At 36.9% G+C, this 17,696-nt stretch overlaps 1 protein-coding gene across 1 annotated transcript in view; it reads right to left on the reverse strand.

The window, feature by feature from the left end:
- Positions 1 to 17,696, reverse strand: part of LOC145989868 (alkylglycerone-phosphate synthase-like) — a 74,734-nt gene that overhangs the window by 23,495 nt on the left and 33,543 nt on the right. The window contains exons 7-10 of the mRNA XM_083125333.1: positions 17,145 to 17,323; positions 10,386 to 10,513; positions 7,180 to 7,357; positions 2,679 to 2,809 (exon numbers count right to left, since the gene is read on the reverse strand). Coding sequence (XP_082981459.1) covers positions 2,679 to 2,809; positions 7,180 to 7,357; positions 10,386 to 10,513; positions 17,145 to 17,323 — 616 coding nt within the window. The remainder of the gene's footprint in view (positions 1 to 2,678; positions 2,810 to 7,179; positions 7,358 to 10,385; positions 10,514 to 17,144; positions 17,324 to 17,696) is intronic.

The following is a 17,696-nucleotide window of genomic DNA, read 5'->3' on the forward strand; positions in this document are numbered from 1 at the left end:
GTAAAATGTAGGTCTACTTTAAAAAAATAACATACCTAATCAAACTAGGAAAGAATAAATTTTAATCTTTTTTTGCCACACTCGCCGCAAGGAAATTGTCTAACTTAGAACAGAGAAAATTTCCAGATATGGAGGTAATCAAAAACTGAGTATCAACATGTGAGACACACCCTGTTTTTCGGACCTATTGTTAATGGGAAAATATGAGTCGTATATGCTGGCAAAAAAGGTAAATTTTTATTTAAAATCTTGTATAATTTTAAATTTCCTGCTGCAAACACCATCGGCGCTGGCACCAATGCACATGATCCAGAATGACAAAAAAATCGGCAAAAATCAGGAACTTGCTATTTCACCTGTAAATCAATACAAATGTGTAAGATTAGCATTTTTAAGAAAAAAATAAGACACTTTGGGTCTGTAGAATTGACATATGATCTGACACATGATCAATTATTTACATTTTTATACAAATATTATAATTTTCACCTATTTCAATACACACTTGGGACCACTCTAGTACTAAACAATACACTTGCAAGACTGAAATACATTCCCAGAAATAGATTTAATAATAAAAAAATGTTAACGATAATAATAGTAAAAATAATAATAGTAATAATAAAATAATAATAATAATTGTGAAAAGTATTGTTAAAATGAATTTATGGACAATAAATTTTTAACGCCATGAAAACAGACTTCCTATCAAATCACTTTCAAGAAAAATTAATTTCTTTTATGACACTTCTCAGTACCTTTCTAGTGAACCCTTCCGAATGTCATGACCTTGAATCAGCTATGGGGCTTTGTTAGTTTCCCTCACAGGGCCATAGAAACACTTTCTGTTTAAATTTCACCACACGTACGATTCTGTGCTCCAGTTTGGTATTTAAACATGTACTTTTCTTTTCTGATTTTTATCAATTGTGAAATACAATAGAGATGTTCAAATTTGATACAATTAGTTTAACCAATAAAGGTATTGTTAATCAAATGCTTTGAAGTAATTATAATTCGGACTTACGAAGTAATTTTGCTTCTGGGTAATATTTACACAGCACGAGTCTTTGTGAAAAATTTTAGGAAGGGAGTGGAAAGTTTGGGGGGTGTTAGGGTGTGTTTGGATAAATCGCTGTTACACTGCACTACTGCTACATGTATTAAGCATCAGCTGATAGCAAAATTGGAGACTTACCATTCCACAGTGCATGCGCACGTGATAAAGTTTGAATCAGGGTTGCCAGCTGACCCATTAACAGCAAGCACAAATAAGCTAAATTTTTCAAAAAAAAAAAAAAGTAGCAAAATGTTTCTCTCGTACCATTTTAACAATATTTTAAAGCAGGGGTAACATTTTTTGTAGCATAACCAGTCAGAGGCGAGCTCTTGGTCACGAGTGCAGGTGTAATGGCGGCTGCGTGAGATGTAAACAATGTATCACTTCACATTTTTAAAAGCCGATCATCCTCCCCAAGGCCTATGATGCACTCCCCCCAAAAATGTAGAACATTCGCCCCCCCCCCCCTTTGTGCCGAATTATTCTCAAATTATTTTGGTCAGATAAAATTTGTGGAACAATATAATACAGACATATTTAAGCAATATACGTTTACTTTAGGTATTTTAGTGTCACTTTCATGTTTGCTAACATAAAACGTACAAAACTGTTCAGGCTCACTGCCATTGTTAGTGTACTGAACCTTATTCTTAGCAGTTTGTCTGCTTCACTAACCTTGTATTAACGTGAACAGCACATCCCCTTCCCCAACCAAACTGATTCTAAAGACATAAGAAGTGGTTTTTCATTTTAACCCCATCACCACTGTACATAATAACCATAACTAAAAATCAATAACAAGTCAATCAAACAAAACGATCTCCCCATTTTTGTGTGGAGATATATAGAATTGGTATAAAATTTTCTCCTCCAAAAAAATTCGCATGATGCAATTCACACCCCTGCTTTAAAGTACCTTCGCAGGAAATAGCGGCGAAAGCTATGTTAACTCAAGATAACTTTTGTATTATCAAGTCAAAAATGAAAATAATGTATTTTATTTTATTTCAAATGTGTGTTCATTTTCTCTGCATTACTGAGAAGTTTTGAGTCTACCTAGCACAATGTTATTGTCCGGTTAAAAAAATATTGCTACAACAAGTGTTAAAAATAAATAGAAAATATAGTCCGAAAATTTAATTTTCAGAAACCACCATTTTGGGGCCTGAAAACAATCAGAAATAAGAGAAAAATTTCTCTGGCAGTTCCATGTCCTATTTAGTTGTTAAGAGAAGTGCTCATGTTTAATCCCCTTACCAAAAAGTGAAAATTTCTATTTTTGCAGACTTTTTTTTTTTTTTTGGCACACTGGATCACTGTTCTATGCATGGAAAATCAGCCTTGGTGTTTAATGGTTAGTAGTTCAAACATAAATTACATCTACAACAACTATGCTTTTTACATCTTCAAGTTTATTATTTCTCCATTTAACCCACTAAGGGACTTGACTCAATCCCCAGCCTACTTTCACTTGCATTTCCATCCTCAAGTAATCTGTTGAAAGCCAACATTCAAAAAGACAACGATTGAACATTCTCAAACTAGGTTAGGTTAGGACATACTTTTTATGCTTTCATCAATTTTGAATGTTGTATAAGGTCAAAATAAAGAAACTTACCCTGATGTAGGCTATAACAAATGTGAGAAGATAGCCCCTTTCACCATTAGTCTCACCAGCAGGCAAGCCACCATGTTTAGCTGCAATATTGTACACTTTCTTCTCTTGAATTTCTACATCCTTTTTCTCTCCTGTAATAAAGATGTATTTTATAAACACTATTTAAGTAAACATATTATTTAAAGTAATTTTTATTCACCTACTCTTCTCTAGCCAGAAGAGTAGGTGAATAAAAATGGCAGGAAACAGTAAAATTACCACACAAAATGAAAATTTCACTGTGGACACAAATATGGCATCAAACTACAATGTAGCCAGATGATGAGAGATAGCAGTAGGTGTAAAACAAAAAGATGTTCTCACCAGTGTCTGACTGTTTCGTTGGATAGTGGGTGTGTGCAGTGGAGATGTCAGAAAAAATATACATGCTGAAGTAAAAAAAGAAGGTTCCCTAATGCATATTTTTTGTTACATTCCAGGTAGAGAGCCACAACTTGGTTGGGAGAAAGTTTATACCTTGACGTCTACATGGCAGGAGTTTCGAGATTCAGTTCCACATACATCCTCAATAATTCATGGTTACTACACTGTCTGTGTGGACACGTGAGAAGATGTGATCAGTTATTCGGTTTTAATGGGCAAAAGGGACATCACCAATATGAATTCATCATGAACTGCAAGCATCCAAGAGTGATGACTGTGCAGCATGTGCATAAGCGGTGCCGGGAATTCAGTGGTGGTTGGGTGATTGTGAAAGATGTGGAAAGGAGCAAACATGGCTTCATTATCCTTTAGGAGCCCGATCGTCTCGATCGAGATGCTCTGACAAGGTCGTAGTTTTTACGTTATAACTTCGCTATTTTTGGCAAGAATTTCGATTTTCTTTTTTCATATTGTTGTTAACACATGTATTTAACAGAAATGATTGTTGCACGTTTATTCTTTTCATGAAAATGGTGGGAAAAAGGCGACTTCTTATTTGAGTCTTTTTTCAAGGGAAAAATTTTGCCGACAAAGGAAGGCCAGCTTTGTTGTTCTAAAGCAATGCGTTTCCCTCACCCCTAGAAACTACATTGAAAGGAAGTTTGTATATCGGTACCCAAGGTATTTTCTATGTGCATGTTGACCTTTTCATTTCCTTTTTTCGAGGGGGCAGGAGGAAACCCCCTTTTTTTTTAAAAAAAAAAAGAGATTTTTGGGGGATTCCCCTTCTCCCCTCCATATATACGCCAAATGTGCAAAAATTTTATATTGTCTGAATGAATCTGTGATTCATTCCGCGTACAATGGTATATCATTCATCTCTCTAGGGCAATTAGCCTCTGAGCTACAGTCATTTCAAGGTACCGCTGCATTTTGAAGCTTGAATCAATGGCATGCTGACCATTCCTTTCGGGGGTTCAACTCACGTTACATTTTTCATAAGATAATAATGCAAGTACTTTTACGTTCCTTACATATCAGCGATAAATTTTATGTGCATGTTGACCTTTTCATGTCCTTTTTTGGGGGGTGGGGGGAGGGGAAACCCCATTTTTTTAAAAAAATTGGGGGATTCCTCCTTTCCCCTCCATATATATGCCGAATGTGCATAAATTTTATATCGTTTGAATCTGTGATTCATTCCACGTACAACGGTACATCATTCATCTCTCTAGGGCAATTAGCCTCTGAGCTACAGTCATTTCAAGGTACCGCTGCATTTTGAAGCTTGAATCAGTAGCGTGCTGACCATTCGTTTTGGGGGTACAACTCAAGTTACATTGGTCATACGGATTAATAATGCAAATATTTTTGTGTTCCTTACATGTCAGCGATAATTTCCATCTGCATGTCGACACTGTCATGTACTTTTTCTTGGGGGGAAATTTTGAATTTTGAGTATTCTCCCCCTCTCCCGCCACATATACGCCAAATTTGCATAAATTTTATATAGCCTGAATCTCTGGTTTATTCCGCATACAACGGTATATCACTCATCTCTCTAGGGCAATTAGCCTCCGATCTACACTCATTTCATTGAAACTCTGCATTTTGCTCAAAATCAGCTCGGGCATCAAGGGAGTTACATGTGAAAATGGTCTTGGGCTCCGAAAGGTTAAGATGCCATCTTCTATCGACAGCGGTTTGACAAATTGACAAATGGATTTCTCGCCTAGAAAAGTGCCTCAACAAAGAAGGTGACAATGTTGAAAAATAGTGTAAAAATGCATCTTTGTTGCACACGTGAACATTTCCGTTAAAATATATTATACAAAAAGTACATACAAAATAACTTTATTTTTTTACTTCCCCTCGTGCTTTGAGAATGTAAATCATTGTTGGTTACTTTCAGTTAAAATAGTGTGTACATGTTGTGTAGAATTTCAGGATGGAATACATCAGGTACAGATCAGATGGTTTCAACATCTAATAGTATGGAACCAGAAAGACTACCAGAGAAAGCAAGCACAAGTAATGAGAAAGAGAACAAAGGGTAGACGAAGAAGTTGGCACAAAAGCAGATGATGAAGAGTGTTAAAGGAAGATAGGAACATAGTGGAAAGAGAGGAGTTGTGGAAGATCAGAAGATGGATGATGAGGCTTGACTTCTATGCCAACACAGCTACAGACTGAAAGCTGGCAAGGATGATCATGAAAAAAAAGCTTAAAAGCCACAAAAAATTACACATGTGTCCTATTTGATTATTATTAGGGCTGAGCTGATACCGATGACAATATGTTGCTTTCGACCAATACCAAGGTCTCCCCCAAACCTCGAGCACTGACACTGATGCTTATAATTGGATTGGAATAATCACCCACTAATATTAATTAAAATTTTGAACAACTAATTGTTACAATTTTGAAACATCGATATCACTATCAGTGTGGAACTATAAGATACAAGAGTATCTACTTTATCAGTTCAAAGTGTAATCAACTTGACAGATGCATCACTCACGAGTGAACTAGCTTATATGATACAAGGTGTCCAAAAAGTCACAACAGAGATCTTGAACATACGTAACTTTTGTACAAAAAAAGGCAATAAAAGATGTGAACCTTGCAGTGGAAATTAACTTTGTCTATTCTATGTGGATGTTTTTTAAACCTTAAACATGAAAATTATTATTTACATTCAAGTTCAGTATGGGTGAAAAGTTACTAAGGTGTAAAAAAGTTCTTGTATGAAGTAAAAACAAATATGAATAAAAGACGACTATGGAGCAACTTGCAATAGTTTTTTTATATGTATCTATTGTCTGTGTACATAAGACTAACCTACCTTATCTACCCATCTCTCTGCATGATAAATTTCAAACCTTTTCTTTCATCTGGGCATCTGATTGAATAACATAGTCAGATGTCTGACACAACCAATGTACACCTCGTAATTTTGAAAGAAAAAAAAAATTTTTCGAATATGTCATAATTAACCTGCCAAATCGTACTGTAATACACAAAATGTGTAAAAATTTATAGTTCTTTAATCAATTCAATAAATACCCACACAGACCATCGATACACAATGAAAATTATTGTAAGCTACTCCATAGCTGTCATTTTTTTCATTTTTTTTTACTTCGTGCAAAAACATTTTTACACCCCGGTAACTTTTACCCCGTATTGAATGTTCATGTAGAGAATAATTTTTTTGTATAATGTTTAAAAAACATCCACATAGACAAAGTTAATACAGTGCAAGTTTCATGCCTCTATCACTTTTGTGCAAAAGTTACGTATGTTCAAGATCTCGGTTGTTGTGACACCCTGCAATTCTACACACAATCAATGAGTTACATACTTCCATCAATTAGTTTCTTATTATGAAGATAATATATTTTATCCACAATAAAACCCACATAGGCATCTTGTATATATACATCAATGAAGAAGAATATATTCTTCAGTGTACCCATTATGATAAAAAAAAGTATCTGTGCATCCCATCTCAAATTAAAAATTTCAATTTACTCATATAAGCACTGTTGGAATCTGAAACAAAAGTGTACCAACTTCTAAATATACAATACAACATCCTTCCCAACAGATGCAAGATTCTGGGACAGAGATAAAAGGGAGACAGTGAAACAAACCATTTTAATTAGGTCTTCTGAACATAAAGTTATTGAAGGGCCAGATCATTCAATTAAGTGATCAATTGCCAACAACAATGTTCATTGTACAAATTTCAGTGAAAAATGCAGGTTCAATCAGGACTCGACCCTGGGTCTCTGGCATACAGTATTGAGCCAGACTGGCTTCGCCTGATTTTTCGCTATCGCTGTTTTACCTGCGTGGAATCGTCTCTGCAGGTGCTACCGCAACGGGATCTGTTGCCTTCAACATTGCCTTGTTCCTCCAAGCGTAGAGATGTTAATTCATGAAGATTATGCACACACAGGAGATGTACTTCATAGCACAACATTCATGTTATGTATGAATCCAGATCTACGACTGATAAGAACATATTCTATTCAGCGCATGCCATTAGAATATTATTAATATATATCTTTACCTTCAAAAACCAGTGTGGCCACACACATCTTATGCACATCAAATCCTTTTATCTTCGTAATGTACATCTTTTTGAAGCCGTCCACAAGAGATCCAAGTGCTCCAGGGGTCGCCTTCAGAGCCTGTCCAAACTTGAACTGCTCGTTATCCACAAGTCTTATCGAAGCTGGCTGACATCTCTGGAAGGAAATTCAAACGCAATCACTGAACAGGTGTCCAGATATTATTAGAATAATTAAATCATGAAGACTTAGGTGAGCAGGCCATGTGGCACGAATGGAAGAAGATAGAAGAGTTTACAGGATTCTTATTGGGAAACTTGATGATAAGAGACCTGTTGGATGGCCAACATGAAGATGGAGGGATAACGTTTGAGATGGACCTAAAGGAAATCGTTAAGGATGGAAAAGATTGGATTTATCTTGCCCAGGATAGTGACAGATGGAAGACTTGTTACAAATGGTACATGTAACATATTTTGTGCTCATGCTAAAATAATATTATCGTTTGGTGAGCCAGACAACTGCAAGATATATCTGAGATGAAACACGTCACTACTAACTTCCAGTTTAAGACTGAACACAGCATACTCAAACGAAGCAGCTTAATACAGGGTGGCGCACGAAATGTCTTACCATTTGTTTTGTTTATTACACATTTACTTATTATCGAAACATTACAAAATTAAAAAAGTAAAGTGTTCCCCTGTGCATAGCACCACGCCATGAAGGCGTATAGGGGGTGTGGGGGTAACGCCCCACACTTTCTTGATCCGGTCGTGAGTGGGGGTGATGTGATCAGCATCACGCCCCTGACCGCCTTTACCCCCCAGGGTTTCCCCCAGGTACCCATGTTATTCGACGCTGGGTAGGCGCCGGGGCCGCTTCCACCGTTAGATAGTGAATTATCAGAGTATGGAAAGTTTGTTTAGTGCAGAATGTGTTCAATGTGTCCACCATTATGTTTCACAACCTCTTGCAAGCGAACCTTTACATTTGTCACAACCCTCCAGCACAAGTCCTCCAAAATTTCACGGCACAACTGCACAATAAAGGCCTTGAGTTGCACTACATCTGCAGGCTTCCTTGCAAAAACTTTATCTTTCAAGAAACCCCACAAAAAAAGTCACAAGGATTAATATCCGGGCTATGTGGGGGCCACAAACTCCCACCTTCGTGACGTTCAGGAAACCGATCAGACATTACACGCACATTAAACATCTCATACAGGAAATCAAGAACAATGTTTGCAGTATGTGAGCGGGCTCCATCTTGCATGAACCACTGAATGTGTAAATGGAGACCTGTTGCCAAGAGCTGCGGAATAAATGAGTTCTCCAACATTTCTTTGTATCGTTCTTTGTTCACTGTGTCGTCAAAGAAAAACGGTCCAATGATTCCATGAGTTGAAATTGCTGCCCACACACTCACTTTTTCTCCATAATTCTCACGTTCATGCAGTTTGTGAGGCTGTTCACTTGCCCAGAATCGAACATTTTGCTTATTTACCACACCATTTAAATGAAAGTATGCCTCATCTGTAAACCAAATGTTGTGCAGAACATGATCATCTTCCACTAACCACGAAGCAAACTGATGCCTTCGTTCCTTGTCCACTGCCGTTAGTTTCTGGACAACTGTCATTTTGTAAGGGAACAAGTGAAGATCAGAGTGGAGAATCCTTTGGACTGACCTAAGAGATATTCGTAACTCAGCAGCCGCCCTTCTTGTTGATTTGCTTGGACTTCGTGCCAAAGCCACGCGAACTGCTTCAATGTTCTCAGGTGTTCGGACACTTGACGGGCGCCATCGATTATTCTCCAACACAGAGCCAGTGGTTTCTAATTGTTGGCACAATCTGCGAATGGTCTGTTTACAGGGAGCCCATCTTGTACCAAAGTGTGCACGAAAATGCCTTTGTGTCGCTACCAAACTCTTTGTTTCTGCAAAAAACATTACAACTTTCACCTTCTGTTCGACACTCAACAGGTCGTTATCTGCCATCTTGCAAACTGCTGTTTCGCAACAAAATAGAGTCTGATACTGACTTCTCCTGACATCTACCTGATTTTCCATGAACCAACTCACCCGCACACGTGTTTTGAACATTCAATATATGATATTAAAAATTTTATGAGGTGATTGAATGGTATGACATTTCGTGCGGCACCCTGTATGTTTTACCATTACATAATGATATTCCTATAAACTCACACTGTGTAATTATGTTAATAAATACGACTAGACCTCAGATTTTAGGTCTTTAACTTATTTTTTTCCTTTACAGGTAAGAAATAATAAGTTATGTAAGCGTTTCATTAAAAAACTAAAAAACTGATGAAGTTTTATAGTGTCTAAAAAAACTATTTTGCTCGTTAGAACCTATTTTAGGTTTATGCACCTAAATCAAGCCTTTTTTTGGGTTTTTATACATATTTAAAGGTTTTACAGGATTTTTATGTCACAATCAGGCATTTGCTTTGTTTGGTCACGAAAAAATTCAATGACGCACGTGTTTGAAACGTACTCTCTGTCGATTTCCCTTCCTTTAAGTTCATGGTGATTTTTCAAAGCTCCAGACAAAACAAAATGTCTGGTGCCACTGTTACCTCTACAGTCCAAAGTGCAAACTTCTGATTTGCATGGTTTTGCTCACTTTCACGTCACTTTGGTGCTTTGTGGCATTCACACCTTGCAAACTAACATTTCAGCATTGAAGTTTGCACCACTTTTGTTGTGTGGAGTTTGACTGTGGATAACATGAAAAATGATTGTTGCCCAATTATACGGCCAAAGAGTGGATTTTAATAGCAACTTTCAAATGGTAAGTTCTGCCGTCGCAGTAGGGTTAGGCAAAACACACGTTATGCAAGATAGTGTGTATTTCAGGATATAGGTGTCCAATTTTTATTGCCGGTGACTATACCTAATCAGTATTTTTCAAGGAATTTTAACTATTTTCAGTTCTTTTTAACCTACTTCAGGATTTCTCGAGCCTGACGTAAGATTTCTAGGACCTATTTTAGGATTTTTAGAACCTATTTTAGGGTTTTTCGAACCTATTTTAGGATTTTTAGAGCGTATTTTAGGAACCTAAAAGCACACACTTTAGGACTTAAAAATCCGAGGTCTAGATATGACAGAGTGAGTATGAAACAACACAAAATGGCAATGTATACATACTAAAAGCCATGGCAATGACTCTTACATGTTTGGCTACTTCACGTAGACACTCTACTCCAGACTCAAAGTCTGGGAAGACTATGGAACCATACTTCTTGCATGGAGGAAGAGGCCGCACTTTCATTATAACCTCTGTGATTACTCCAAGGGTACCTGAAAATGTAAAAGTGCATATATATCAGTGGCCTTACAAGAACGTGAAGGTATAGTCTTACAAATATTTATCAGTGTTTGGAAATAGCTACAGCGGAACCTCAATTTTTTAACATTCCCTGCATTACAGTCAATCTTCATGGTCCTGACAGAGCATAATGCTATAAAATTTTCCTGGACTTCACATTTTCTTGCATTTGAAGTTCTTTTAATTCCAGTACCATGATAAAATTCAAGCATAATTCCCAGATTTCAAGGTAAACTTTCCAAAAATTCATGGGGTACAAGCAGGTGTTTTCTCTATTTCAAACTTAGGTATTACCATCTCTCCCCACCCACACACAAACACATACACACAAATATATTAACAACATAAATGGTCTGTGCGATTCCAATGTATCCAAAAATTCTAATTCAATTCAACTGAACGGTATATATACATATTTCATTTAAGGTGCGGAGTTTACATTTGTCATTTCACATACTCAGACTAGAAATACATCTAAAAACACAAGTCACAAATGTTACAGAATGTAGTAATCTACGAAAAATTGTTATTTGTGAAAGAATTTAAAATTTACCTAATCAACTTCAACTTGTAATAATCATCCTCTGTCAGATACAATTGTAGATATTTCTGCAAAGGACAATAACAAAGCAAACTGATTGAGAGAATTCTCTTTTATTTTCCAAGGAGCTTTTTCTTTTCCTTCCTCGATAATAATAAAAGCTAAACTGTGAACAACTTGCCTCAGGGCATAAATAAATATGTAAAACTTCCAATTTTTCACGTCTACAGAGAAAAATTCAAGCAGAATTCATGTGTAATTCCCAGAGTGAATAATTCACACACAATTCCCAGAATTCAAGGAATTCCCGGTGAGTAGCTACCCTGTAACTTGATCCCTGAAAAACGTGAAATCAAGTTTCCACTGAAATTCCAAGTAACAGTTACTTTTTCCAGGCATTTCAACTAAAACTAGCTACTTATGAAAGTAAGTAACTGCAACAGTAACAGAAGTAACATTATGAACAGTTACTTTAAGAAACTTAAATTGTTAACTTGAAAATTTGTAACATAAGGGAATCAGTTAAATTTGACAATTCTTCTTCTTCTCTGGATGCCAAGTTCTTAGAATTTTCATAGATTGCCTAAGGTAAAGAAGCTCAGCTTCAATGCACGCTAAATTTAGAACATCAATGCTTCATTATAGTTTGTCTCTTCTAATTGTGCTTGAATAATTCCATGTTTTTCGTGGATTGCTCCATTCATTGGAAACATGGCAGTCAAGATAGAAAGAAGTTATTCTTTAAAACAAACTGTTTAAAGGAGAGGCATGTATGTTTAGAGTAAATGAACGATCCTTCAAGCAAAGCTGACTTATTTTTTCCATGATCTATACATAGGGATGTGAAGTTTTAGTTTTAACGATAACACCAAAAAGGTGAGGAAAGCACAATAAAGTGTATAAAATGTATTTGGATACGTTAAGGAGGCAAGTTTTCGGTATTGCGAAATAACACGAATTATGCCATTTTTCACAATAACACCGAATTTTGCACTTTAACATGAAAAACTCTGCAAAATATGCAATATATACTAAGGACAACACTTATTTTGTTCAAAAAGAACTACCTGAAGTGCTATTTGAACTGTCGTTTCTAGTCTAGCTGGTGAAAATTCGATTCAATAGAAATTGTCACACTTCATTTATTGCAGTTTGGTGCAGACATGACTTGACAGTGTTGAACCACTTCCTGAAATAGAATTTGCTCGCAGGGTAGAATCTTGCCAGAAGTGAAATTTATTAAGAACGGGAAAATTTTCAGGGGAAGGGGGAGGTTGTGTATGTGTACACAAAACTATATTGAGGTCCCAGAGGGGTTTTCTTGCCATTGTTGGGGAAAGTTATATGTATGACTATTTTCAAAGATTTGAGTGATATCATTCAATAAACATTTCGTATATACTGGCTGATGAGATGAAAACTAAAATTTGTCTCAATTTTCCAGAACTGAAGCATTGTGAAAATCTGAAGTATAGAAGGAACAGTAACATTGCATGTAAAAATAAAACCAATTTGAAATTAATAACACCAAATTTTGCACTAAAACACAAAATATAACACCGAAATGCAGTAAAAAATAACATTAAAATTCAGGAGAAAATAAAACTAAAACTTCACGTCCCTATCTATACATTGTAGTTGCATGAATACATGAAGACTTATGTACAAGAAATATAAATAAAACACATGAGTCTTCATGTAAATATTTTATTACAATTAATGATCATTTATTGTGTGTAATTTGCTTACAACAAAATTTCCAGCAGAAACTAACTGTAAAAGTAACTTAGTTTATTTTCAAGTACCATTAACTGTAATAGTTACTTTTAAAAAATCAGTAACTGTAACTCAGTTATTTTTTGAACCAAATACCTGTACATTTTTGGATACACAGGATGTTCATAAAGTCCCGGTAACATTACATTACCCTGGCCACCGCTCTCCTGATATCACACCCTTGGATTTCTTCTTCTGAGGTTATGTCAAAGATTGTGTTTACCGCACTCCTATTCCAGATGTTGCTACTCTTCGAAGAAGAATAACAGAGAGTATCCTAACTGTTACCGGTGATGTGCTGGGGCGTGTATGGGCAGAAGTGAATTACCACCTTGATGTTCTAAGAGTAACTAGAGGGTTGCACATTGACGTGTATGCATATAAACGTGGAGAGTTGTATCTCATTTTGCAATCAACAGTATTGTTCTATTGCATGTAGTTTCCGAACTAGGTTTTTTTGTAATGATACCAGGACTTTATGAACACCCAGTATATTATCAGTGCATGTAAAGTTATTTGTGTATCACAAAATGTTCGATGAGCTTGGTGCCAAATATGCATCGTCCATAGTTAAATCTCAAATGATATGTAGTCAAAACATGCAAAATGTGTACCTAATCAGAATAATTCACTGAAATATGTAACAGATATGTAAAAATATTTTTTGCAGTCTTCAATCATTTTCTTCATTCGTGTGATATTTTTCAAGTTGTATCAGGGTCTCTACCTGAACTGATGACCTGCAGAGACACTCCCACAATCACCAGGGGTTATTTGAGAAATATGATGCAGAGAACACAATCACTTGTCTTTTCAACCCAATCAATCATGCATTAGAACCTATCACTCATAGGGTGGATTCAGTGGTCTATAGAATGGAACGTGGGTAGTATATCATTGTAATGATGTTCACAATTCATGTTACAGGGCTTAGACGAATACAAATAAACACACAAAATTTACTTACATATCCATGTAACGAACTGTTTATTTTATTTGATTAATTTTGGCGAGCATTACCAGCATCCACCTCGGAAGTTGGCAGGCTTCCAGTTTGTGTCGTTATGGCAATGTTGGCTAGGTGTCATCTAGCAGATAATCCAGCAATGACAGAGCACTTAGTGGACATTTGTGTAACAATGCAGACCAGGGGTGCATCAAGTATCTGAGCACACAGCCAGCACTGTTCACTTGATCGCTGAGAGAACTTGAACTTTGTTTTTGATCTCGTGAGGCAAAGAGAAGAAGAGGAAAACTATATGATGATGGTGGGTTGGTGGCCAGAGAGTAAATATTTATGATTATCGACTTGCGATATAGCGTAATTACAGAGGAAGATCATGTAACACAAGGTAATGTAACATACCAGTTTCTGTAATTGTATTAAAATACAAGTGTTGTTTATTCCAAATAATATTCCAAATTATATTAAATAATGAATATACTCCGAAGTTTTGAAAAGTTGTGCAAGGGTGTGAAAATGAAAATTTCGACAGTATTGTCCACATCAACTATCACCAAAAAATAAACAGCTTTTCAAAGACTGAAATCTTGTCCACACGACGCAGCCACATTTATCACAGATCATTCAAAGGCACTGATGATTTGATCAAAGAGCACAAAGCGTCAAGTAAATGATCTGTCTGTTCAACGAGCAAAAATTTTTCTCAGCGAACATTGCTCAGACACTTGACACACCCGAATTCTGTCAAGTTGATAATTACAAGTTCTGAGTTGGAAGCGGTCACCAAAATTAATTGGATAAAATAAGTAAGTATAATCCATGTGTGTATTAATGCTGTTTGCAAGTTTTCATTAGAAAATCACCAATTTCTTACCATAAATGTAGATCAGTTTTGTTAGCCGTACCTCAGCAGCACCCTTTATGTATCGACTCTTTTGATCAACAATAAAAGGTAGTTCATACAGTACAGGGTAAGTCAAAATGATGGACCAGATTTCAGACATTTATTCTGTGAAATATAATAAACAAATGTTATTGTGAGACATGTGCTAAGAAAGGTAAACTGTCAAAGTTTTTTTCAAACAAATCACAAGTGTTCAACGTGAGCACCTCGCGTAACACAGCACACGTCAAGCCGATAGTCTATCTCCTGCCAAACCATGTGTAGCATGTTGCGGTCAATATCAGCAATGGCTGCTGTGATGTGAGCATGCAGGTCATCCAATGTTGTTGGAAGTGGTGGTACGTAAACATGATCCTTGACAAAACCCCACATGAAGAAATCACATGGGGTTAAGTCGGGGGAACGAGGTGGCCAATGAAGGAGAGGTTGATCCTCCGGAGATGCACGGCCTATCCAACGTTGTTCCAATGCCCCATTGAGATGGTCCCGAATGCTGCCATGGTAATGCGCAGAGGCACCATCCAATTGGAGAAAGAAATCTGTGCTAACCTCTGCAAGATGTGGAAGGAGCCATAGTTGCGGCATACCAAGGAAAACAAGTCCTGTCACAGTACGTTCATGGAAGAAAAAGGACCCATAAATCTTTTCATGGGAAATGGCACAAAAGGCATTCACTTTGGGAGAATCGCTTTCGTGTTCCACAAATTCATAGGGGTTAGAAGTTCCCCAAATCCTTACGTTGTGTCTATTCACTTTCCCTGAAAAGTGAAAAGATGTTTCATCACTGTAAATTAACATCTCAGAGAACCCATCCGTTTCCATTAATGCGAGGAACAGAAGGATGTACACAAAGCTTAATCGGTGTATTTTAAGGCTTGAATTAGTTGCAAGTGGTAGGATTTCATTTGTAAACGTTTCCGCAGAATCCACCAGACAGTTTTCTGTGGAAGTTGAAGTTCTCTCGCTGCCCGGTAGGTGGACTCCGCACGAAACACGTGTGCACTCGTTCCACTGTCTCTTCCCCAATTGATGGACGGCCAGTCGATTTTCGTTTCCAGATGCAGCCTGAATCTCTGAAATTTTCATACCACTTACGAATGGCTTTCCCCGTAGGTGGTTCTCTCCGATATTTGGTACGGAAATGCCATTGCACACTTGTTCACATAATAATCAAGCACACAGAAAAATCTCTGTTCTCCAGTCAATGCCATTTTCTTGATCGCTGCTGACTCCTAGCGGTAGAAAGTGGAAACACTGCGTGGAAAGTAAACTTTGAAAGTTAAACTTTCGAAGCGCATGTCTCACAATAACATATGTTTATTAGATATCACAGAATAAATTTCTGTAATCAGGTCATCATTTTGACTTACCCTGTATAATCTGATCATTATCATCCACCCTGTGTAGAGCAAAGCTGATACCATTTTGAACCGATACCATTGCCCATACTGTCACAGATTCCCAACATTACTTTGAAATTGATGCAATTTAGAGTAGTTTAGAACATTTTTAAATTTTAACGTGTTAGCATATTAACCCACCAGAGGTTCACATTAAAATATTCATAATTTCATGTGAAGTATTAATCAGAAATCCACTTCTCCCCACAATGCTGGTAATGAAAATTATGCATTTTGCATTTTTCTCCAGCATATATAAAGCCCGCAAAAATGTTGTGTTATATATTGGCAGATCCCATAAGATTTTTGGAGTCTAGAAACATTGTAGCTAGTTTGAGTTGCTGTTTTAAGTCCACTTTATGCACAGTAAGGCTAATCAGGACTGGACCTACAGTTTAAAGTGGGATCCGAAACACTTGTGCCTTCACTGGGTATCGAACCCTGGACCTCTTGATTACAAGGCAATGACGCAACCACTGCCCCATGGGATAAGCCCACATTGTAGCTACTATCGGTAATTAAACTTGAACTTATACTTCCTAATAGTGTGATATTAACTCAGCCCTATAATCCTGTGTATTTCAAAAGTCAGAATAGTTTACCAGTCCCTACATAAATTCTCTTAAAAGCCTGTAAAAGATTCCATGTTATAAATTCATAACTCCCACAGATTTTCAATTGTTTTACTGATAGAACATGTCTAAACCTGATCACCATACTGAAGTGTTTCACAAACTCGAAACATCCACCTGAAACCTCATTTCAATCGAAGTACTACTAATTATAATAACCTGTGGTGCAACAGCCCATGAAGGCCACGCCTACCTGCCGAGGTGGGAGATCATCCGACCAGTTACGGGGTGACATGTGGTTCAGCACGACAAAATACTGGAATACTAACTTTTCTGCATGGATACAGGCATTAACAATGTAAGAATAAGTGAGTTATTGTGATGTGATGTATTTCACTGTTAACAGAAAAAAGAGAGAGGAAGGGGGGATGTATTTAGTACTGCACCTTCTGATCCTAGGATAACATGATGAAAATCAGGCCCACAGGACAATCGTGGAACCTGACACCTTTTCTCCAGGACACCAGTGGGTGTCACCATGCGAGCATGAACCAGCAGGTCCTCTATGTTTCCGTACACGTTCTTCTTCATACCAGATGCTCTGGTAGCTACCCAGCCACCAAGACTGCAAAAGAAAAAATTGAATGTAAATATTTACTGAAGATGCTTCCTGCCCTTATTTCAAATTTTATATAAATGGTAGGGGTGTGCGGGACAGAATTTTTTGGATCGGGACGGGAAATTTTTTAAATCCAGACATTCGGGATGGGAAATATTTGCAATTTCCCCGACTCATTCAACAACACTAAAATAACTACAGTATTACAACCAAAACAATCAGGAATCTCAACAGGTTCCTTTTTTCAGATTTTCAATTCAAAAACACAAAATTTTGTACTTAGGTGTAGTGAGTAACTATATTTCATATGATGTTTAGGGAACAACTGTTCCCTTCTTCAGGTTCTTTTTCTCGGCTACCAGAAATATGTCATAGCCAC

This window comes from Lepisma saccharinum, chromosome 7, assembly GCF_977018435.1.
Source record: "Lepisma saccharinum chromosome 7, izLepSacc3.1, whole genome shotgun sequence".
Taxonomy (NCBI): Eukaryota; Metazoa; Arthropoda; class Insecta; order Zygentoma; family Lepismatidae; genus Lepisma; species Lepisma saccharinum.